This window comes from Ylistrum balloti, unplaced genomic scaffold, assembly GCF_031769215.1.
Source record: "Ylistrum balloti isolate Yb309-2 unplaced genomic scaffold, AGI_CSIRO_Ybal_v1 Utg370152, whole genome shotgun sequence".
Classification (NCBI taxonomy): domain Eukaryota; kingdom Metazoa; phylum Mollusca; class Bivalvia; order Pectinida; family Pectinidae; genus Ylistrum; species Ylistrum balloti.
This window is the reverse complement of record NW_026782152.1, coordinates 148,465-171,872: the sequence shown is the minus strand read 5'-3', so window position 1 is coordinate 171,872 and position 23,408 is coordinate 148,465. Positions and strand designations below refer to the sequence as shown.

The window sequence follows — 23,408 nt, the reverse complement described above, 5'->3', positions numbered from 1 at the left end:
AGTACATCTTTGTATCTGCAAATATCTTGTCGACAGAAGTGACACATCCCATGCATATCAAATGGTATTCATTCAAGCTGTTTCACTTAGCCTTTTCCTTCGTTGTTCTACTCACTCTATTGTTTACAGATTTTCTATCAAACTACTCCTGACTGATGTTAGACAAATCAGTATATTGAATTTATATACAATTTAAAATCCATCTACCTTTATTATTTATAGTCTGTTCGCGAACCTAGACTTTATGTGTAGATAAGAACCACTCAATGTAATCTAATAGGTAGTGGAAATAGCCATGCTCCACATTACAACATCACGGGAGGGATAACCAACGTTATTTGATTTATAAAATCTTTTTTACCTTATAGTTAGGTTTTTGCAATATATCAAGCGCCGCGCCTATCTTCTTAACTAAAAAAAACATTAAGTTTAATGACCATTAAAAGCCTCGCTAGGATGCCGATTTATTGGAATCATTAAGCTGAAATTATAGTTGAATTTACTTAAGCATGTCATCGCAAAATGATGAACGTATGTAGCTGTAACGCCACCTTATTATATAGTGTAATGAATACAGAGAGTCGTCCAGCGAATGTGTTACAAGGCGTACGGTAGACACAGTCAGTCCAGCACAGCGAGCGAAGTGACAACATCATGGTGTCAACCTAAGAGTATGACATGGCGATGTGTAAAAGTGCTTCTAAGACATCTGTACCGCGTCGAGGGATCCGTCTAATTTTAGTGACATTTGGTATTATTTTAGTGGTGAATGGGTTTTATTATAGCCATGAACATGTGACAGGTATTGAGATTTCCAAAGGAAACGTTTCTCGTTTCATCTTGAATGACCGAGAAAATGGAGCACAAGGGAACTACACTGAGACAACGATTAAGCAAGATGGTTACAAGCCGGACTTGCCTGTTTGTTATACTAATTATTCAGCTTTAAGTAAGTATGCATCATTTAAACGTGTAAGACTATAAGATTATATTAATTATATTCGCTATGTTTACTGACTAATACTTTAAGTATTCGATAATTTCCATTGTCCTACTACCGTGTTCAGTGAACTATGGCGATGAGGATACTTTAAAAGAGAAAGAATTATATAGGTGACCGTTTTCTACTACATTATCATACAGCTTTAACAACGTGGAAGTTGATTTGCTTAACATCTACAGAGTTGACATGTTATTGTAGTATAACTCTTAGGCCATACATATAAGTAAAGGATTATATAATAGAAAGTATACTTGTATGTTAATATACTTAAATAGATATTGTTTTCCCATGCTAATTTAGTTTACAAAAATGCCATTTTTTATCTCGAAACTTAATTACCAATATTACCTTAATTCAAACTCAAAGTCGATGAAAGTAGGGCAAATATGAACAAAAGAAAGATAAGCGAGTTCACAGTAACCACATGTTGTAAGTAAATCGCCCCATTTATGCTATCGCACGACTGTTTATCACCAGGGACTGGATTTGTGAAGTCTAACGCACGTGGGCTAGTTTTGTAGTAATATCTTGTTGATAATATGTTTAAAATTCTTAACCTCAAAAAGTAGTAGAAAGCATTTAAAAATAGACAACAAAAACATCTTTTCAAATGAAAAACGGAACTATACATCAATGCGCCAGTCTCTGTCATCAGATAAAATAGTACAGGGACAGTATGGCCTATAAATTGTCAGTTGACTTAAAAGGACAGGTATCCACACAACAGGCGAAGAGTACAATGAAAACAGGATAGCAGCAGATTATCATGTTACTTCACCCATGTTTTGACATAAAAGGAAGAAGTTGTTAAAATACCAAGGAAACTTTAAAGTTTATGAGTAGGCATTTTCTAACCTCAATAAACTTTGTTTTTCCGCATCAAGTACTATCAGATTTAACAATCCTTAAAATGTTTGAGGTCTGCTGTCAGACCGAGCTACATTGATAGATATGTCGTAGGGTCATATATCATAACAGGTAAATGTTGTTAATGGAAAATAATTTGAATATTCTTAATCGAAACCTTCACAATTCATAACATATCTACACGTATTAGTGTTTTCATTAGTGGCAACTTCGACGAGGAAGTACGACACCCTGAATGATATGATTACGACTATCAACCGTTACCAGCTGTATTACAGTCAGCTGTCGACAATGACAGGATATATGTTACAGGAAAGAAGCTCTAGGATTTCGAATCAAACGCGACAGATAAATATTACTAGTAAAAAGATCAATGATATGCCACATAGAACGAGGAATATTTTACTGAGGTTTCACCTTGTTCATATATTAAAATATTTCAAATAGCTCTACAACAACCAGGAAATTATTAAACAATCCTTATTTATCACTAATGTCGGCTCCTGTGACTATTTTGAAGGAAACCAAAATACCCGAATTAAAACCTATCACGCTAAAGAATTTTCAATTACAGTGACGAGTTTCATAAATCATATTTCAAATGGACACAACTCTAAGATGCTTTTTATTACATGATCAATTATTCAGATACATATTGCAGAACTTCAATCCTGTAGTCATTTCGGTTCTATATCTATGATATCCTTTGCATGCTAACTATGCGTGTGTGTCGTCATTTCAATATTTCAACGTCACAATAAGTTTTTGTACACATCTGAAACAAGACAAAATATTACACATATATGCTAAATAACACAGGAAATCACGTGATAAAATTCACGTCCTAGAATTTTTCTGACACACTAATGTCCACAATGACACTTGAAATTATGTTAATGGAGATATGTACACATATGTGTGATGACACATCTGGCAGCTCGAGACAATGGCAATTTATAACAGTGTATCATACTAAACATTTATGCCATTAAGTCAATACCTTAGCTCGATTGTGAAACATTAAAAGAATGCACTTTAAGTCTGATAATAATGTCTGATATTTATATAATGCATGATTTTCAAAATTATCACTCATGACACCATTGATAACGTATCAAGGTCATTGTTTAGATTATGCAATTGCGACCATGCTTCGTAAATTTGCAAGTCCGGGTTTGTGGACTCGAGTCTCGTATTTAAGGCTGCCTGAGGGAAAATTTGATATATTCGTATATTTATTATAGCTTTGTCAGAAAAGATGCAAAGAAAGATGTATTTCTATACATTAAAATGACGTTATTGATTAGGTATATCTTGTTTGTTTCTTCCGTTCACGGTTATATATTGACAATGGAATATTTTTTCTGTTTTATCTTGTAAATCTTAAATTCCTCGTGAACCTCCAGGAGCAATGGCAATGAAGCTAAGAAATGTGCTAGATATGTAATCCACCTCCTCACACTGAAACTCGAAAATTTTTACATATTTCATTTCTAATGGCTACAGTGATACTGTTTTAAAACTTTTAAATAAATGAGAATTAACAAACGATTATGATCCATTTTTTCTTGTCGCACGATTGCTTTCTAAACAATAATGTTGTCTCAATCACATGCTAAATCTAATTAAGGTTTCCAATAATTTTGTTCATATAGCTTCTGGAGGTGTTAAAATCGTTTAAAATCTACGATGAAAAAACAGCTGAGTATGATATAAACAGTCTGTAACCAAGCTTCAGTCACTGTTGAATATGACAAGCCAACTTACCATTAATCCAAGGAACAGGGACGATCCAGATCTTATTTAAATCATTTGGTATATCTTATATGTATATATTATATAGTATACTAGATATCGTTTTTAGAAATGCATCAGGTGCTATTTAAATATCTTGTATGCTTTAAAGATTATCTCAATTATTTATAAGATATATGATATACTACATCTATATTCTTTATCTTATATTCAGTGAAACGTCGTCTTATAGAATATATCGAATACTATAAGTATCAAATAACTCGACCACTCTCACAAGGTAGATATGTAGTTGAACGTGTCGTGGTAATCTATTGTTCTATATACGATAAGACGTTCTGAAGAATTATAACTTAAGCATTTTCTTTTTCGCCATCGAGCACATATCCCTAAGCGGTCTAATAAATGCTTACAAAAACGAGATTTCAATTATATAAGATAGCCCATATATGATATAAGATATCATATATTTACATATATATCTCACATTAACTATCAGTAATCTTTTGAAGTAAATAAGATGTTTTATATATGAGATACATATAAAATATTTCATTAAATTATACTATATATCATGTGTTATCTTATGTGGTATATCTTGATTGGTACAGGGCATATCTTATTTAGACATATAATATATCTTAAATAGTATATGAGATATCTGATGTTATATATAAAGGTTCTTACATGTGCTTCCATCCAACCTTATTGAAATTCATAGCGAGTTTCATAAGTCTTACACGGAGTTAAAACTCATATTCCATTCTGTTCATCACAAAATTAAGATACTTTTTGAAAAAAAAAAAATTTAAATGATGATACACTCACTCTGATATATCTTTCTTTCATTTTTTCAAATTATTTTGACGCCACAATGGAAACAATAGAAACCTTCAGCTAATCACAAGCTTGGTCTTATTACAAGTATAGAAAATGTGCTCTAATGTAAGGGGCCGATATAGCTCATAGCGCAGGCCTTCTTATCTTCAGGTGAAATTGCGATGTGCAGAGAGCACGCCCAAAAATTAATGTACTAAAACTCCATAAACCCAGCAAAAAACCAACCGGTGAAGGTGTAGATATACTGTATATGGGATTTTTGCGGATTTAGCGACCCTTTCAAAATCGCAAAAACTAAAAATTGCAAAATTTACGTGTTTAACTGTAGTGGCGTGAGTAATACATCTATAGGGGTGACGTGTCTTCATGTAACTGAACACTTTCTAGTCATGAATACTTCTATAATGAATACATACAGTCGGTATATCAATCCTTTCTGTGGTATGGCTGGTCAGTTAGATCTCCATTTAATGTAAATTCTACGCTAATGTAAGCTATGATCAATATGAAGTACTTCAAGTCTTCAAGAGAGGCCTTCCAAATTTTTGAGACGCTGAAATCCAAAAATTTCAAAAAGGCCAAAATTACAAAACATACTTTTTTGGGATGTTGCACTGCGCAAAAATATCCCGATATACGGTATCATAAATACGTAGTTGTGACAACCTGTCGTCTATACATTGTCGAATGTGCAAACAGCTCAATGTGCAACACTCTTTATAAGGTGACAGCTATAATATTGTCCCCATATTAATTACACATCGATCAATTGAATACAAAAGTACAAAAGTATTTATTCCCGTATATTTGTGTAAGTGTCCATCACCTTTCCCGTTCGGCAGATTTATTGCTATTCATGAAATATATTTATTGAAGGGAAACTCTGATTGGAGTTGATGGTAAAAAAGTAAGAAAGTATTTCGCGAAGCCCCGCTCGATCGACGTAAACATCCTTGTGTTTACTAAGAAGAGGTGGGTGCTACTCTTCACTAACTCTGTCATAGTATGCAATTTAAAAAGTATAATTTGATGTAAATTTTAAAATATTCGGATTTGTAGTGGGGGAAGGCGAAGGGGAAGGACTAATGCACACTCACACCATTTCGGCATGCTACACGGTTTTGTTGTGTTTGGAAATTTTGCAACATGCAGGATATTTTCGGTGAGTTTTGCGTAGATCTAGCGTGCTGGACGCGTGGTAACTGCTTTGTATTAGCGTATGCTCCGTTTTCCCGGCGTGCGAGCTTCCAGACGAGTCTGTGTTAGCTCCGGGTCACATAAGGGCATCGCGGTATGTTACTTGCAACTTGCGCCATGATTCTTGAGTTGGAGTTACAGGTATGATGCGAGGACATATTTAAGGGAGTCAGGTCTTCATTTCATAACCAGATTTCATAATAACACGGTGCTCCCTCGATCAATTTCGAAGTTATCAAAAGAAGGGTGCGCCAAGGGAATGAAGCATAAAACGATTTCTCTTCCGGAACACCTGATCGTATTATTTTAAATGGTCTCAATATTTCAACTCAAATTTAACCGCACTAAAAACCACCTGTCTGAACCTTAATGTAAACATAAATCTTTAGAGGCAAAGCTTGGAAGTATCATACCAAATAATAATAATAATTTAAGAGGTCAAGTATTCTCTCAATTCATTGTTTTATGGGATTTTACCCCACTCCCCCAACTCTCTTTCCCCCACCACCACCCTTCTTCCGTCCTTCCTCATTAGGCTCATTGAAAATTTGAAAGGAAGAACCCTTTATTTCTACATTTCAATTGAGACTAAATATCTAAAACATATAAGAGATAAGCTAACACTGTTTTCGATTGAAAGAATTAAACTAGCTACTGTTACAAAACATAAAAATGATAATGATATTAATAAAATAATTTAAATTAAAAGAAAATACCATTTAATCCATTTAATAGATAAGTCGTGTACTCTAGATAATCTATAACAAATGCCTGGTGGATGTCCTATCAGAACTACTAAAACCGAATTTTCAGAGTCAGTTAACGCTATTAGAATTTGAAACCACAAAAGGTCAGCGATAATCTTTTTCACGACCACCATAAGCCCATTTTTTTCTATAATTATAGTTGCTAACCCTTCAACATTCACACATAGAGCTCCTATGACCCCAAAGTCCTTACATTTTCGGTATGGTACACTCCACCGGCATATATCAGAGTGTCATATAACACTAATGAGCATATGACCTTTGATGTCCGAACTTAACTGAAAAGTATGTGTGACATTCTGACAGCAGCATCCCTTTTTCAGTTATCAGTTACATGTATATGTTTTCATTGTCAATTGCAGTTCCTTCACTTCAATTCATGAATATATAATCTTTTTTTAAAGCACAATATGTGATGTCAGGAATGTGAATGTTTTATCCATTCATCGAGAGCCACACTGGAAAAAGCTGTCATGATGCTGTGATGTAAACTCATGTTTCCAAATGAATGTAGATTACATAAAGCGGTCATGAGAACATGATATTAATGTCATATGAAAAAAACAACTTCACTGTATATCGTGATCCAAACTCATTGCATTGATAATGCAATTTTTTTCAGGTGACACACTCAATATTTTAAATCGTATTTTAGAAAACGATTTAATACAAGGCATTTTGCCTTGACTTTAGGTTTACATAGATAAAGAGGCAGTTTATAAAGCACTATGTCATGTCGTTCTGTTTCTCATTATTCCAATTCTTCCAATTGTTCAATTGATTTTCATTTCATTTCCAATGTTGATATTTATGAGAAAATATTCTCATACCACACACTCAGATAAAATGCTACTTTATTTAACATATTTCAAATTACAATGTAAGTTTGTAAAAGCAATCCTTTAAGACTTTTGAATATATACGTACTTTCATAATTATATTTATACGTTAACATTGGTTATAAATCTTGAAAACTTTTTCTGTATTATTTCAGAAGGACGTGAAACTCTTACAATGACGTCACAATCTTTAACTTCACTGGAATCCATTTTTCCCAGTAGCCATGTTGGTGGACGTTTTAAGCCTACTGGGTGCAGATCAAAGTCTAAGATAGCTATTATCTTACCTTTTAGAGATCGAGAAACTCATCTAAAGATTTACCTTTTCAATGTTATACCGAAGCTCATAAGACAAAATGTAGATTTCACGATCTATGTTGTTGAACAGGTGATTTTATTTTTAGCCGATCACATTGATATATAATTACTTATCTTAAAACTATAAAAATGGTGTTGGTATAGCATAATTTCAATTATGTGTATTCTTTAACTTCTTATATATTATAAACATATCGTATATCGGGATATTGTTGTGTGCTATATCATCTTCTCCAAAATCAGAATGACCTCTGTTGAAAATTTTGAATTCTTCAAAATGGACATAGCTTAGTGTTGGTTCTGACATTAACTGGAAATCTAATTATAGTTATAATTAGGTATACTAGAAAGGAGAATTACAGAGAAGAATTTAGATTTAGAAAGTGTTCAAGAGCATGCAGGTATGTCATGTCTTTATATGTGGATTACTCATGCGTTTATAATGAAAATATACAATTTTTGATGTATCATTTATTTATTCATTTATTAGAATCAAGAATATCAAAAGAGAAATTGCCTTGTTCAACATTCCTTATCATATATATATTTTACGGTTCTTTGTGTAAACTTTGTAACTACTGTATTAGTATCAACATAGTTTCGCGATATTAACGAAACCATTTTATAAGTAATCAAAGTATCTTTGTTAATGTATAGGCTCCAGGATCTCATTTCAATCGAGGAATGATGCGGAATGTTGGATTTGCCGAGGCCAGTAAAATAGCTGATTATGATTGCTTCATCTTCAATGATGTCGATTCTATCTTTGAAGATGACAGAAACATATTCAAGTGTGGAAATGATAATAAGATACGCCACCTGGTGACGGGGGTCGATGTTTTCAATTACAAGTATGTTTATACGTACATGGACTTCGGTGCTCAGGAAGTTATCGATCTCTTAGTGCGTTTATTGAATAAAATAGCATAGCTTCATTAAGTCTCAGTCAAAACGCCACCCTTTGCCACATGTATCAAATAGATAATAAATAGATAAATATTACTTAAATTTATTTAACATCGAAATTAACAGTTATCTAATATACATATAAAATATGTAAAGTAGCCTTGTCGTTTTAAAACAAAAAGTTCTGTCTATAGGTTTATCATATATGATATACACATACATGGGAGAATATTACATGATATATATATCCGAATAACTCAATTTCATTGTTGTTTTATTTTAATTCAACGTGATGTGTTAAGATGATGAAAGATATGACCAAGTAAAGTATTGATAGCTGAAAAATGAAAAAAAAAAAAAAAATAAAAAAAAAAAATAATAATAATAAATAAATATAAATTGAATCCGAAAAAAATGTTCCGTTCTTATGAATTGAAAAAAAATTCAATAACAATCATTTACTGAACATAACATATTCCTAAATAGATATAACAGAGAAGTGAAGTTGAATATAACCGACATAAACATGCATGTTTCAGGTTAAAATATTCTATATTGGTCGGTGGAATCATAGCATTCACTCCACAACAATTTAGAAAGGTGAATGGCTACTCCAACTTTTATTTTGACTGGGGTGCTGAGGATGATGATATCTATTACAGGTAATCCTTTTAACGAGTTCATAACAATGCATGCTTATGACAGTACAAATCAATTAGGAAATGACTTGTCTACAAATTCGAATTTCTATCTCATTGTGATAAAAATGTGTTCTGTGAAACTTCAATCAAATACCTTGGTTGTTGGATCAAACTTTTCGTCGTGTGCATTAGGTGCTAGATCAGTTAAATATCAACTGCTGTCTACCTGCCTGTTCAGTCACAATTGCGATTTGTTCAATATTACTAGTGCCATATAATTGATTCACTAATTAAATGAGTCGTAACATAGACAAAAGCGTTCAATTTATATATTTTATGAGTAGTTCCAAAGAAATCATGTGCCTTGTCTCAAGGATGATTTTGATTTGTTTTACTTTGTTTCTATTATTTGTTTGAAGATCGAGAGTAGTGATTTCTTAGATAAAAAGTAAGAAGTAAAAAGCTCTTAGAAATATAAATAAATACTTCACCGTGTTTTTGTATTGTATCACGTATACTGAAACTGACAATTAAACACTGATTCTAAGGATGTCATGATGTGTCTTGTATCTAATGTTTTACGTTGCAAGAATACAGAGAGAAAAAATGGAAATAGAGCGCCCAGACAACAAAACAACAGTTGGATTTATGTCCACATTAAAACATACACGAGACCCAGAGGTTCATTACAGGTATGTTTGCATTGCTTTTGGCATAACGTCATCATCTATCATATTCTGACATTGACAAATATTACCATGCATTTTGTTTGTGTGTTACACATTATGAGTACTTGTTATAATTATACTTTAGCTGTATGCAATATACAGATATGCTAAAAGCCATTTAATTTAGTGTAACTAATATTCGTCAATTTCGTGATTAACTGCCTAGATGACCAGAATTCAATAAGTACTCTAATGAGACAAATTCACACAAATGCCAAGTACTTATATTTGAAATCCTTGTTGTTAATATAAATTTTTATTTTGATGCTGCTGTATATTGAATAAACTCAATGATGTAATAAATGTATCGGTCCTGAAGTATATCCTTTACAGAGGTTATATTCTGACGAACTTCGATAATTAGATTAACTTCAAAATGCAGCATACCGGTATCTTATATATATGTATTAATACCTTGTTTTTTTTCCAGGTTTGATATTTTATACTCGAGGAATAACGTAACATCACAAGTTGATGGCATAAACTCGTTAAAATACACAGTAAAGATGATAACCTCTAAAAAACTTTTCACTTGGATTTACGTGTCTGTGGACGAGAATGAAGTATTGCAGGTAATAACACAGTGTTATCGTATTGATAAGAATCACAATTATTTCACATGAAAAGTGTATATTTCAGAAAGCTACATGATTATCGTACACATTACCTCTGTATTAAGAATATATGTAGCGTTCAACAGATTAACTACACAGGACGTGGGCCCGGAAATCCGGCTTAGAAGAATAATTGATAAATTACCGAGGTTGTAATTTTTCTTAAAGATATGTGATATCTTACCGGATTGAATGTTTCCTCGTGCACAGTAATATCAAGACACGGAAATATAAACTGATTATTCAATCAAAAGTGCACAACATATTAGAAAATGTGGGGTAACAAAATACACCTTTATTTTTATTCACTCGTCATCAAAGCTCTTATCCCAGAATAGCACGTTATGTGGCAGGATAAAATACTGTCACCCCTTTTAACTCAAACCGAGGCCGAGTTCCAAACCACTCCCTGTATACTTAACAAAGCTATACTTATGTCATTGTGGAATTACTTACATAGTTGTTATGTTATGTAGTTGTATGCGTTAAGATAGGTTAAGGTAAGTGTACATATTTCCCCTCGTATGTGAATTTATTAATACATTTGTATATACAGTGAACTATCATGTAAGCTGCACAACGTCATTATAACAAAATGTCAAACCTGTCTTCAAGGCCACCTTTATAGAAAGGCCACCTGTCTATAAAGGTTGTGTTTTATGATTCCCTGTACAATATAATGCATAGTAATTGAACATTTATATAAATATAACCTGTGTGTACAAGTCACTTCTTTGTTTGCTTGATAGACCTTTATAGACAGTAAGAATGCACTAATACGTAAATCGTTTTATCGTTGAATCAATATGTTTCTATATAATGGTGGCCAAGGTTTGGTCTAACACAATTTTTATAAACCAACAGCTTCAGTATGTGGCATAGCATTAGTATAAAAACAATAAGAAATTGGTTATTTTTAAAAATATATAACATTACAACTTCTGGTTACTTTGAAGAGTTGTTGGTGTAAAGTGTAAAAGTTGTCTTTTACAATTAATTTGTGTGGATATTGTTTAATGCCAAGTCAGTGTGTTAATGTCTTATCAGACGGCTTTACTTAAATGTCATATTTTTATTCATATTTCATTGTTATATTTCAATATTAAGATATATATATATTATGACTGAAAAATTCAGTTTTCCATTGTGACGGCATAATCTAATTTCATCAGTTTAGGCTTTGTTTCAGTCTAATAAAATACCGTTTTTTCTAATGCTTGCAAAATTATGTAAACCATGTGATAAAACATTAAAACATTTGTTTCCATTTAAGATGAGGCTTATCAAACAGTCTTGGTAATATGGACTCGTTTCATAAATCGTTTATGAATGCAAACTCATGATCCTCTATTTGATTTGCGTAGCATATACATATATTCATAAGCATACCTTTTATCTAAGAAATTTGTCCGATGTTTTGACTTCGTGTTAAATTGCTTATTAAGAAAGCCTAATCATCGCCAATCACGATAACAGCATGACTCATATAATGAATGACGTCATAAAAGATAGTCACGTGGCGTCCATGCCAACAAACGATTGGTTAAACTTTTTATAACGATTTGATGACAATATAACCTTGGAATTGACTGAAAGGATACTGCACTTAAACCTTCAACAGGCATGGGAATTGGTCTGCCGTGGTCTTAATGACAATTATTGTCTACATTTAAGTAGATTATTGAAAAGATAATGAATTTAAGAACATGTCAGTTGATAACTATAATAGCACACTAAGGCGCGGAAACAAGGCAATATCGATCTGGTCTTGACAAAACGGGCTGTCTATTGTGACATCAAATTATTTACGGGTATAACGCTATTGTCTAGAACATACTTATTTGCAGAGGCACAAGAGAGGTTTTGTTTGGAGATAAATTAAAGCAATATCAACTTGCAATGAGTATCCATTTTGAAATTGCCGTATCAAAGCATGATGTTACATAGATAAAGATTAAGTGCCAATACGTTGTTCGACAAATACTTAATGATTTCAATGTGTAAAAAATAAGCAATATCTCGTGAAGGTCCAATGCTTTAGAACAACAATGAATTTCCATCACAGTCTGAATGAAAAGATGTAACGGAAGATGATTTCAGAAGTTTTACTTACGGTGACAAAGAGGTAGCACTATTATCAAGCTGAACAAGGTGGCCATAATGTCAACGTTTTGTAGTTATCTCGTTGAAAAATCAACCGAATAAGAAATGTCTTAATAAACCACTGTAAAACCTTTATGCCACATGTTTTATAAAAGAAACGATTGATAGGAGACGAAGAAATTCCACATATATACCATGTTTTTAATTTAAAAGTGAAACCTGGCAACCACAGTGGGATTTAGATCGTTCTGTTGTTTTTGTTTCAGGGCTTGGATAGTCGCATTCGAAGGAAAATCTCGGCATACAGAGGAGCAAGAACAAAAACATAATGACTGTCCTGTCCTCAACTTAAATCTGTTCTGATATCATAGGGCGTTATTCTCTCTCTTTTTATTTATTTATTTTTTTTATAATGTAAGGGCAACCGAGATTTACGATTCATCTGCTGTCTTTATTGTTTTGCGCTCGTCATTATTTAGGACAAGTTAACAAATTCTCTTGAGGAACCATCGACATGAGATCATTGGATACCGAAACGGTGAACAAACGGAAATCCCAAAGACGTTGTATATAAATATGATCCCCTAGAATCCATGCGGGTACAAAGCGTACTTCGGCTCGTGACGTTTGTCACAAGCGGACATCAATGTTTCATTTCTGCATCCGTTTTTATGTTGTTGTTGGTATGTATTTGTTAGTAAGTATAGTCAATAACGTATTGAAAATTTCAAAAAAATACTCTTAATGTTGACATAAATAAAAGACTATTTCACAGTTCTTCAACGCTTTTATCAATTCATTTTTTTGGGCATTGATAACAGCAACCATAGTTTAAGGCTTCTGATTCATGAAATAGAATTATAAGCATAAAACGACACCCATCCCAAATTATTTTAACAGAATGTTTAACATTTAATTAACACATTTCAAATAGCAATTACAAAACACTGCCGTGTATTTACTGTTCGTTTTCCAAAATAAACAATGCAGTGTAGTCAAAACTAGTAACAAATAAATAAGTGGAAAAACCCACATTCACAGTAGCTGTGTGAGTGATACCTCCCTAACATCATACAAGCACGTTCTGAATGGAGCAGAATTACATCATAGAAAGCACGCAATAATCGATGTAGATATTAATGGGAAATCAATCAGGATTTCCTTGTCCTTTTTATGGGAATGCATTAAGTAACTTGACAGAAGTCTATAGTTCAATTGCTTGTGGTTAATATGACTCAGAATTCTTGAATGATATGAACATTTTCTATCAAAAGAAACACGTTTTGTAATTATCGATGTAATGCAATATTAATATCAGTCATGTTTAAGTAATCGATTAGGACAGCTTACCGTGGAAAAGAGTTTTGGCTATCAATATGTCGTTAATGAATATCGGTGAAAAAAGTGCTTATTATCTATTCATATCTACTGAATATCGTTTAATTATCTATCAAGAATGAATTTGGACTGATAAGAGGAATACCACTATAACAGGATATACATATACATTTATTTTTGCTTTTTATCATTTAATTAACTTGCAGGTCAATCTGAGTGAAAAAAAATGTTTAAAAAGGTATCTCCGTTCATGGCCCAATAAATCGTGTATTCTAAAATTTGTATCTGAAATCACTAGTTTCGCCTGTTTTGATAATGCTTGTCAGTAATGAATAACTTTGTCATGGACCGGAAGTGACGTCATAAGGGGAATAGAAAAAAGAGTATTGTAAATAATCATAAAGAATTTTGCTCTGATCCATTCTCTTATCATGGTTTCAATATATCATAAAATTCAATACAGCTTGGGGAGAGACGTATCCTGATGGGATCATCCAATTCGTCAATACTAGTTTTAGCCTCACTTAATATATGTACGTTTCTACAGATGAAAATGACGACGATGTGCCCGACATTCTGGTAAAGATCGCCAGAGCGTGATATAACATAACCACAGGTGTAAGCATTCTTTTCATTCCATTAGGAGATCACAAAATTTGATTGTATCATTATCTAGCACGTTTACAGACATATGTATATTGTGACCATAATTTGAGAATATTTCATTTTCCTTTTCATCTTTTTTAAAAGTGAGGACCATCGGTATGACACACTGATCTAATAAAAGTTTTATCACATAAGAATTGTCTATTGAAAATTTTAATGTTCTGCAGCATATGACTTGATTCACATAAAATAAATGTTGCTTTTTCGCTAAAAGAAATATATACACGACTTGCCAAGAAGCTCAGTTTGACGTTTAGTTTGTTTGTGCCATTCGCCATTGTTTGTCAATAGACAACAAATAATTAACATCTTGCCAAGTATTGTCTTCTACATCACCATGTCCCTGTCAGGTTGTTTTAACATTGCATGGCTATCAATTCCTAGTTGATCCAAAACCAGCTTGACTTTCAAATACCGTTTTCTGATTTGGAACATTTTACGCGAAGATAAAGCTTTAAATTTTGTGAGTATCTAGGAAGAACTGATTATCCCTTTAATCTGTTTTTGTATCATATTTAGTTTACATGCACAACAGCAATAAAATCAAAATCAAGCATTTTACTTGTACGAAACAAAGCCAAAGTTGATGATGTTGCACAGCTTCATATTTCCAACACCAAGTTGCGAAATTCTAAAAGCGGACAACAGAGTTAACCAACCATCATAGTGCTTCACAAAAACAAAAATAACATATTTTCCAGTTTTAGGTCCTTTAATGCAGTTTACAATTCTTCGCAATTCATATATGCGGTACACAGGACGACCAAATTCATTTTTCGTTTAGAATGTTTCATCAACATTGAAAAATAATGAAAAAACGCAAACACAAGTATAATATATTTAATTCCACTCTTTCCTAATGGGTATCTAAATTTAGATAATTACACTCAATCTATCTTATCTATACGGTCTCAAAACACATTTGATTACTTCTTCGCAGGTCGACATATACATTGAATATTACATCAACAAGTACAGAATGATAAGATGAACATGAAACACTAAAATCCATACATAGTGTGTACTGACATCTTATTTGTCAATGTAAACATAGATATTACGTTTCACATCAACATCATATCTCAGATTGTAAACAATCGTGAACGTCAATATGATTCTTGACTACTTTCTAGACATAAAAAACAGCTACCGGTATGTATTCTAATTCTATAAATGATTTTCATACAACATTTCGTTTACTGTTAAATTTTTCTTTCAAATGTCAGACATGAATAATAGTGGAGTAAAAAGCATAATCATATGATAAAAATACCTTTAAATTTTATTCGTTAATTGATTATTATGCTAAAGTTCCGGATGATTGGACTACAGGCATTAGTAACTCTATCCGAAATGCGGGGTAAGACCATCTAGATCAACAACGTTGCAATGCCAATAATAATATTTTCAAAGCATATCAGTGATTTGGCGATGGATATAAATAATTTTAAAAGTGGAATAACACTGACGAATCATACTTCATCTACATAGTATTGAATACTGACGATATTGCACTTATCTTGAAATAGCACAAGAAATAGGCATCTCAGAAATACTTCCTTAACTATTTTTGACACTTAATTTACTAAGGATGATTTGATTGTAAATACTGGCAAGTATTTTATGAAGTGCATTTACCGTCTTCATTTGTCATTTCATGGTCGTTATAAATGCCAACGCTTTGGGAGCAAACATCATATTACGCACTACATGGTTATTTTGCATGTTTTTACTTATGATTTTAAGGTAAGATAAATCGATAATCGAAATTTTAATTAAATAGACCAACTTTATATATTTTGACGGCAAGCTTTTCACTGCAACAATATCAACATCGCCATGATAACGCGATGTTGACATTTTTTGTGTCTTAAATCATACATCTTTCTGGTTATTTTATATACTGACATGGTAGTAGTGTTGATGTAAATATACCAAACGGTACAAATCTTTGATTGAACCACTTTTTAACTGAATGTGAAATATGGGGTTTAAATCTGTTATATTACAGAGAGCATGTAGAAACGTTTAAGGTGCTTCTCGTCGAGTTAGCAAGTTAAGACTCAAACGTGATTTTGGATGGAAGCATTATCCTAATTGTTATAAAATTAACACACATGATGATGATAGACTTATCACTGAAGTCCAAGTCTGGTCATCAAAACTGAAAAAAATCGAGGGATTCTAGAATTTCGAAAATGGTCATGGATTAGTATTTGATTAAATTTGTGGAAAGATGTTTCTTATAAAAGACTTTTATGACAGAATTTAATGTATAATTGTATGTGGAAATCGGCAGAACCGGACATATTAATCATGCTCAAATATATTTCAATCAATCTGATTTTTCCTCTGTTGCTTCCTAATTAAAAGTTATTATTGTCCTTAGCAGCACACTGATGAAGCCGAAGTCACTTTATAATGCAGTGTGATTTTATTTTCGGATCTACCGTATCTAATTTAGAATATATGTTGAAAAATGATATTGCCGTGTGAGTCTTTTGTACAATCCTCAAATTTAAGTAACTCTATACGGGATAAATTCCACTTTACGATAGAGTGTAATATGTATGATATCTTGTCCTCTTCATAGGCTACATATGGTTGAGTGTATCAAAACAGTTATATATTACTAACTTTTTACCTATGATCAATCCGTAAATATATCATTGGGAGCAGCCTTCCCAATTACGTCTCTTTTGTTAAAGTTAACCACTACATGGCGTGTATTGAACAGATCTCGATGGTAGGGACTGTAGCTGGCCCAAATCTTAGAAAAATCAATTGCAATGTACAATGTCCCTTGAGGGAGATACTGCACGAGGCATTTTGTAAGTATCTTTTACCACAAATCATGTCTTTTCATACCTATACCTTATGAAGAGTGACGCCATTAAATATCATATGTGAATTTGGTAATAGAGTATGTTTCTTAGAGTATTTATAAAAAATGCATCATAACTGACTTTACGAAAGACACAAATGTTAGGAGGACCTTTCAATGCAATAATGATAAGAGAATCAGTATATGTAGAACAAAGAATTAAACTGCATTGTATATACATTTCGTACATCAAAGATTCAGCAGTGAGTTTTGTAGCTTTGAAAACGAGTTCTAGAAGACAAGGAAGAAAAAAAATAATCGGACAAAATAAAAAGTGTCGATTGAGTGGGGAACAACCCTTAATATTAAGATTATTTGGTAAATAAAGCTTCCTGGTCCTATGAAGGTTACTCCAGAGATGCTTGAGATCAGTAGCGTAACAATAAAATAGAGAATAATGGAAATTTAATCAAAACAGAACAAATGTCTGACAGCTGCGGTAAAGAATAAATTGATATAGAACATATGATACAACAGAATATTCTGAACTACGATATTCAAAACTTGTAAACTTGACAAACGATAGGTGGCAAATCTAAAAAATTTCAAATCAAGTATAGTTTATCATTATAAACCCCGAATTGAGAAGTAAATAATGTTGCTGTGAACTGTGCTGCAAATGAGACACATGCAATTTATGTTGGTTTAGAAAACCGAATACCATTTAATACCAATTAATTCATTCTCCTTACAAATGTACAATGAAAATAAAGAAAACTATCAATTATGGTTCAAAATAAATTGATGTCTTTTTCCAGCAACTATTTTGAAAGCAACCTCAATATACTTTTAGAAACATTAAGAAAAATAAGAATGTATCCTTCACAGACAAAACTGACATATCTAAGAGTTTTGAGAAATTAACATTTGAATTTTGTAGAGTTATTGACAAAGGAATATTGTTTTCCAAAGAGCAGTCTAAGAGATGATATAACCACAGCAATTTACAAAATTATATCTATCGGAATCAAATTGTTGTTTTATATATATATAAAAAAAAACTTCATTTCGCTTATAAAAATTTATAATGGCTAATAATCATCATCGAATTGTCATCACATAGCATCAACACTTTTTAAACATTACTATTATTTTGCTAATAGCGTTCCGTGTTAAAAGAATCACTAAAAAAAAAGTAAAAAATCTTGTTTTTTAACATTATGGTTCCACAATACAAACAAAATATAAATTTCTCTTTTTTGGATACCATGAATTGAACTCGAATATCTCTCGATTTATGATTTGATGGCATGTATAATATTTTTGTCGTATTTGTAGGAAACCCGGTTACTATGACCGAATATTCCAATAGCCATATGTATACTTTTCTACTAATTGCCGATAGTTTCAAATAATATCATATCATAAAAGCAAAAATTAATGGACAAGTATCATTGAACTTTCGGTCAAACGTTGCCCCGAGGTTTGTATATAAAGCATCAGTTAATACGGGTTATTTGTGGCTGATCCATAGAGGCATTCCAGGGCTTCAGGCCACCATTACTTACACTGTACTCTCCATAACTCAGCACAATTCAGCAGTCTGTCTCAGATTAGCATATCAGTAAATAGTTTGACCAGGATACATATGTTGGCCAGCTTCGTACATCTGTTGTCCGGCACCATATTGCCCTAGTCCAGTGCCGTACTGACCCCCGCCGTACATTTGGGAACCTCCGTACTGTCCAGCACCGTATATCTGGGAGCCTCCGTACTGTCCAGCATCGTACATTTGGGAACCTCCGTACTGTCCAGCACCGTATATCTGGGAGCCTCCGTAATGTCCAGCATCGTACATTTGGGAGCCTCCGTATTGACCAGCACTGTACATCTGGGATCCTGCGTAGTGACTTCCGGTTGTGTAGACAGTAGGGTAGTCATGTGTCACCATACCCATCTTCCCGTGTCCTCCGTGGTGTTTCCAGCATGGAAGACCTGTATCACACAAACAATACAATACTCTTAGATTCTTATGTAAACTTGTGATAAAGCAATTGTATGGGGAAAGAGACATGTTAAACGTGGCTTTGTGCATTATTTTGAACAGAAAATCGTTCAAACTGCGCTACCACTACGAATAATGTACGGTAAATACATGTATAGTTAGCTATCTTCCTTGTTGACTTTCTAAGTGTCGATGTGGTACATTCACCGTATTACATGTGTGTTATCTTAATCACTGATTGTTGGTGAATGGTTTGTATCTAATACACACCAATTTGAAAAGTAGTTCTTCGTGAATTACCACTCTTAGGAGTCGAGGAAGAAAAATTGAAAAGAAATTACCGCTCCTCAAAGAAAACATTAAAATTACGGATTTTTTTTCGGTTGGATTTTAACTTTGAATATCACTAATTCTAGTCGCGTAGACGCTTAAATCGCCAGGAAAGTGAACACAAAAAAAGCATTTTTCTGATGTAGCTAAAAATCGCGCGAAAGAACATACTTTGGCAGATAAGTATACAAGACTGATTCTGTTGTACAGCACAGAGCCACTGTGTTTGACGATTAGAAAGTGTTAACGACACGCTAAGACAAGTCCTGGTGTTAAATAGAATTCATTATTCCATAACACGAAATGTTGTAGGTGAGTGGTCGATAATTGTGACACATTCTAATGATAATATATTTCTTATAGCAGACCTTTGACTATGCCTATGGACAAATACTCATTATGTTAGCATTAACAAGAAGAAAATCCTTGAAATTAAACTAAGTAAATCTACGTTTTAAATAAATTCCGTGATTTTCATCTGACAGGTCGAAATATACATCTGTATGCAAAAGTAAACTGAAAATGTATTTGTCTACATGCCATGTGACCTTCATGGGTTCGTTTCAGTTCAGAGTCATTTTAATTACTACGCACAGTTCCTTTAAACTAATTTAATTAATCTAATTGTTTGTAATTATCGAACTGGACATTTGATCTCTTAATTATTTTGGTACCAAAATATTTTAGAGATATGCACCATTCCTAGTTTTGTTATACAAAATTGAAAGAATTAATACAGTTTTTGACTATATGACTGCTTTTACTTATTTTCGAGTGTATTAAGTTAAAGACTAACCATTATAGATATATAAAATCATAAACAACTAGCATAACGTAAGCGTGCAAATCTTGGTGCCATTCACAGGCACTCGAGGCCAGGATATTATTTTTTAAACATTGATTTTTGTTTTACCACTCATGACTGACGTTATTTAAACGAAATATCAGCAGAATTCAAGTTTATGTGCCGGTTGACAAATTCGAGGTCCACTCCCTCGCTTCCGTTTGCTTCCAAAACTTTCCGAGGAACTACTTTTCAAATGGGTCTGGCATAATTCCTGCGTTGTTCCTGTTTCGTTTTTAACATTACAGATAACACGACGTCTTCATTAACATGTATTACAAAATGTATGGTATGTATAATCATTTGTACATACCTGAACCGTGGACAATAGGGTGGATTCCGTGACCGCCACTGACGACGTAGCCGTGACCTCCGATGAACTCATCATGGTCACCTCCTATAATCACACCGTCGTCATAATCGGCTGACACGGCCACTAAGACGATGGCGAGGACAGTGACAGAGAATTTCATCATGGTGATCTGTAAAATAATAAAAATTATAAAATATCGGAATACATAATTGAGTGCATGATTTTATTCGCAATCAAAATGAAATACATGTAAACAATTCCCGCTATCTGATGTTTTAACAGAATGAACAAGTCGTTAATAGTCATGTGATTTGTAATTATTTGAAAAAATGCATATATGTCATTGATTATAATCTAAGATCGAGTACAAAAAACAATGTAAATCCTATAATTTCTTATTAAACTATTACAATTACTCTGATGTTCATTATTTTAGATCTATCTCGATATTCATTGATGAAATTCAAAAATCCTAACTGTAATGCTGATTAGTGTTACTCTGACTCAATATTCATAGATAATATTCCAAAATCCTTAAAAATTCACGCCGAGCTGTAATGTTAATTTGTACAGCTCTAACTCAATATCCATAGCTAAGATTCCAAAATCCTTAAAATTCACGCCGAACTGTAATTGATAAGATTAAGAAATCCTTATAAAATCATTGAAGATGTTTTTGTTTAAATCCTTAAAAATTCAAGCCCCCTTTTTTTTGCATTATCAGCATACATATTGTATGTCTAAAAGACGGTCTCTATACCTAGAATAAGCTAAGTGTCCACTTACTTGCTAGTCGAGAAGATGATCACTTTCCATGGACGGTGGGATACTTTATAGGAGTCGGTGTTACAGTGGTCTATGTAATACACCAGGAAGTGACCAGAACCTGTCCGCTGGTGTATCGACACCCAGGCAGGTGTTGGCATTACGTGTGAATAGTAAGCCACCATAATTTTTACGTAAGATCAGGAAGAGTCTGGGTGCGTTCCACACGTTTTGTCCAACCCCATTACACTACGGAGGTATTTGTAGGACCAGATGGTCAGTTGTGTAATAGTACGTGTGATACGAAAATACACACCACAATCTAATATTTATTAAAGGACCGCTTTTACTCTGTGACAGTATGATTTGTCGATGAAATCGCATTTCAGCAATTATATTTGCTGAGTTTGACAATTTCCAATCTAAGAACTAGTTTTTTTTATATTATTTCTAAAGTATCAAGTCTTGAAAGTTCAATTTAACATTGATTTCTAATCTGGAAAGTGTCATATAATGTTTTAATCAAACTTTGGTTAAACATACTTATTTGCCAAAATCAGTGGCAACAAGTTGGTATTAAGTTTACAACTAAGGAAAAATATCGAGGAAAAAGAAAGAAAAAACGTGAACAGTCTCACAAATATAATAAGAAAATATCCTTATTCGCATGTTTAAACCCATCGTTGCACTTGTGTAAGTTAAAACACAATGGATGACATACTTTCTCGTCATGTTGTTCAAGGCTTAATAATTTGTAAACAAATATCTGAAATTTTAATTTATCGGAAGATCGTGGATGCAGCTTCTTAACCAGGCGAACTCAGATCAGGCTCCTTTAGCCTTCTTAACTCTATTGATCTAGAAAAATGTCATGGTTGGAATTTGGAATTACATGTACATACCACTTACATTTAAAGAGATATTCCGTACATTTAGAATTTTATGGGATGGGTTTGAAGAAAAATGTACAAAATCATTTTACTATGTTCTTTTGGAAATCCAACTAATCAATATATCATATAAACAAACGTGTGATATTTCAGTTTGAATTTTTTAAAATAGATCTGACTTGATCGATTCGCGCGGCCCTGATTGCTTCAGCCGAACAGAATCAAATATTTGAATAAATTATAAAATCAACAGAAAATAAGCCCAATGAAGTAATAAAATTGCAGAAACTTTAGTGAACAGTAAACACACTTGTGTATTTACCCAATACTCTGTATAAATTCTATGACCCAGTGACCTTTCAGGTCCGGATTTCCCGTTGCGCTATATTTAGACGGTTTGTCTGTGAGTTAGACTAATTTTTGTATGTCTCGCACACTCGCTTTACACATATAGAGATAATTGATGAAATTACCACGTCTTTTTTTGGTTTATAGAATACCAGTTTTAATAGAGTGTATGTACTATAACATTTTTGGATCAATGCATAATATGTATGTGCATATTGTACTGTAATAGTTAAGGAAAATGCCGGCTTCTTTACTGTATATGTGAGCAGATCTTATATTTCTATAGACCGACAGAGTATGACAATTTTTCAACAAACGCATATGGCTTCAATGTGAAATATTTGATTTTGCTATGCAAACAAATAGATTCAAATTTACACGGGTATGTCGCAATGCCATACTTGAAATGAAATATAAAGTTATCCGTGGGGTGTGAAAAGAGATTTTCTTTCCCTATATCGTAACCACAAACCCCTTGATATGGAGAGAAACATTGAAGATATTGGT

The 23,408-nt window shown here is 32.9% G+C and overlaps 2 protein-coding genes across 2 annotated transcripts; one reads left to right on the top strand and one right to left on the bottom strand.

The window, feature by feature from the left end:
- Positions 1 to 678: 678 nt before the first annotated feature.
- LOC132550831 (beta-1,4-galactosyltransferase 4-like) lies at positions 679 to 12,921 on the top strand. Its single transcript, XM_060214924.1, has 7 exons — positions 679 to 949; positions 7,424 to 7,656; positions 8,244 to 8,437; positions 9,032 to 9,154; positions 9,724 to 9,825; positions 10,292 to 10,433; positions 12,845 to 12,921. Exons 1-7 carry the CDS (start codon positions 679 to 681, stop codon positions 12,905 to 12,907), a joined length of 1,128 nt encoding a protein of 375 aa, XP_060070907.1. The 3' UTR covers positions 12,908 to 12,921.
- Positions 12,922 to 19,027: 6,106 nt separating this feature from the next.
- LOC132550800 (heterogeneous nuclear ribonucleoprotein A2 homolog 1-like) lies at positions 19,028 to 21,058 on the bottom strand. Its single transcript, XM_060214889.1, has 2 exons — positions 20,899 to 21,058; positions 19,028 to 19,401 (listed from the first exon to the last, which is right to left on the bottom strand). The coding sequence occupies exons 1-2, from the start codon at positions 21,056 to 21,058 to the stop codon at positions 19,028 to 19,030; spliced, it is 534 nt and encodes a 177-aa protein (XP_060070872.1).
- Positions 21,059 to 23,408: the final 2,350 nt, after the last annotated feature.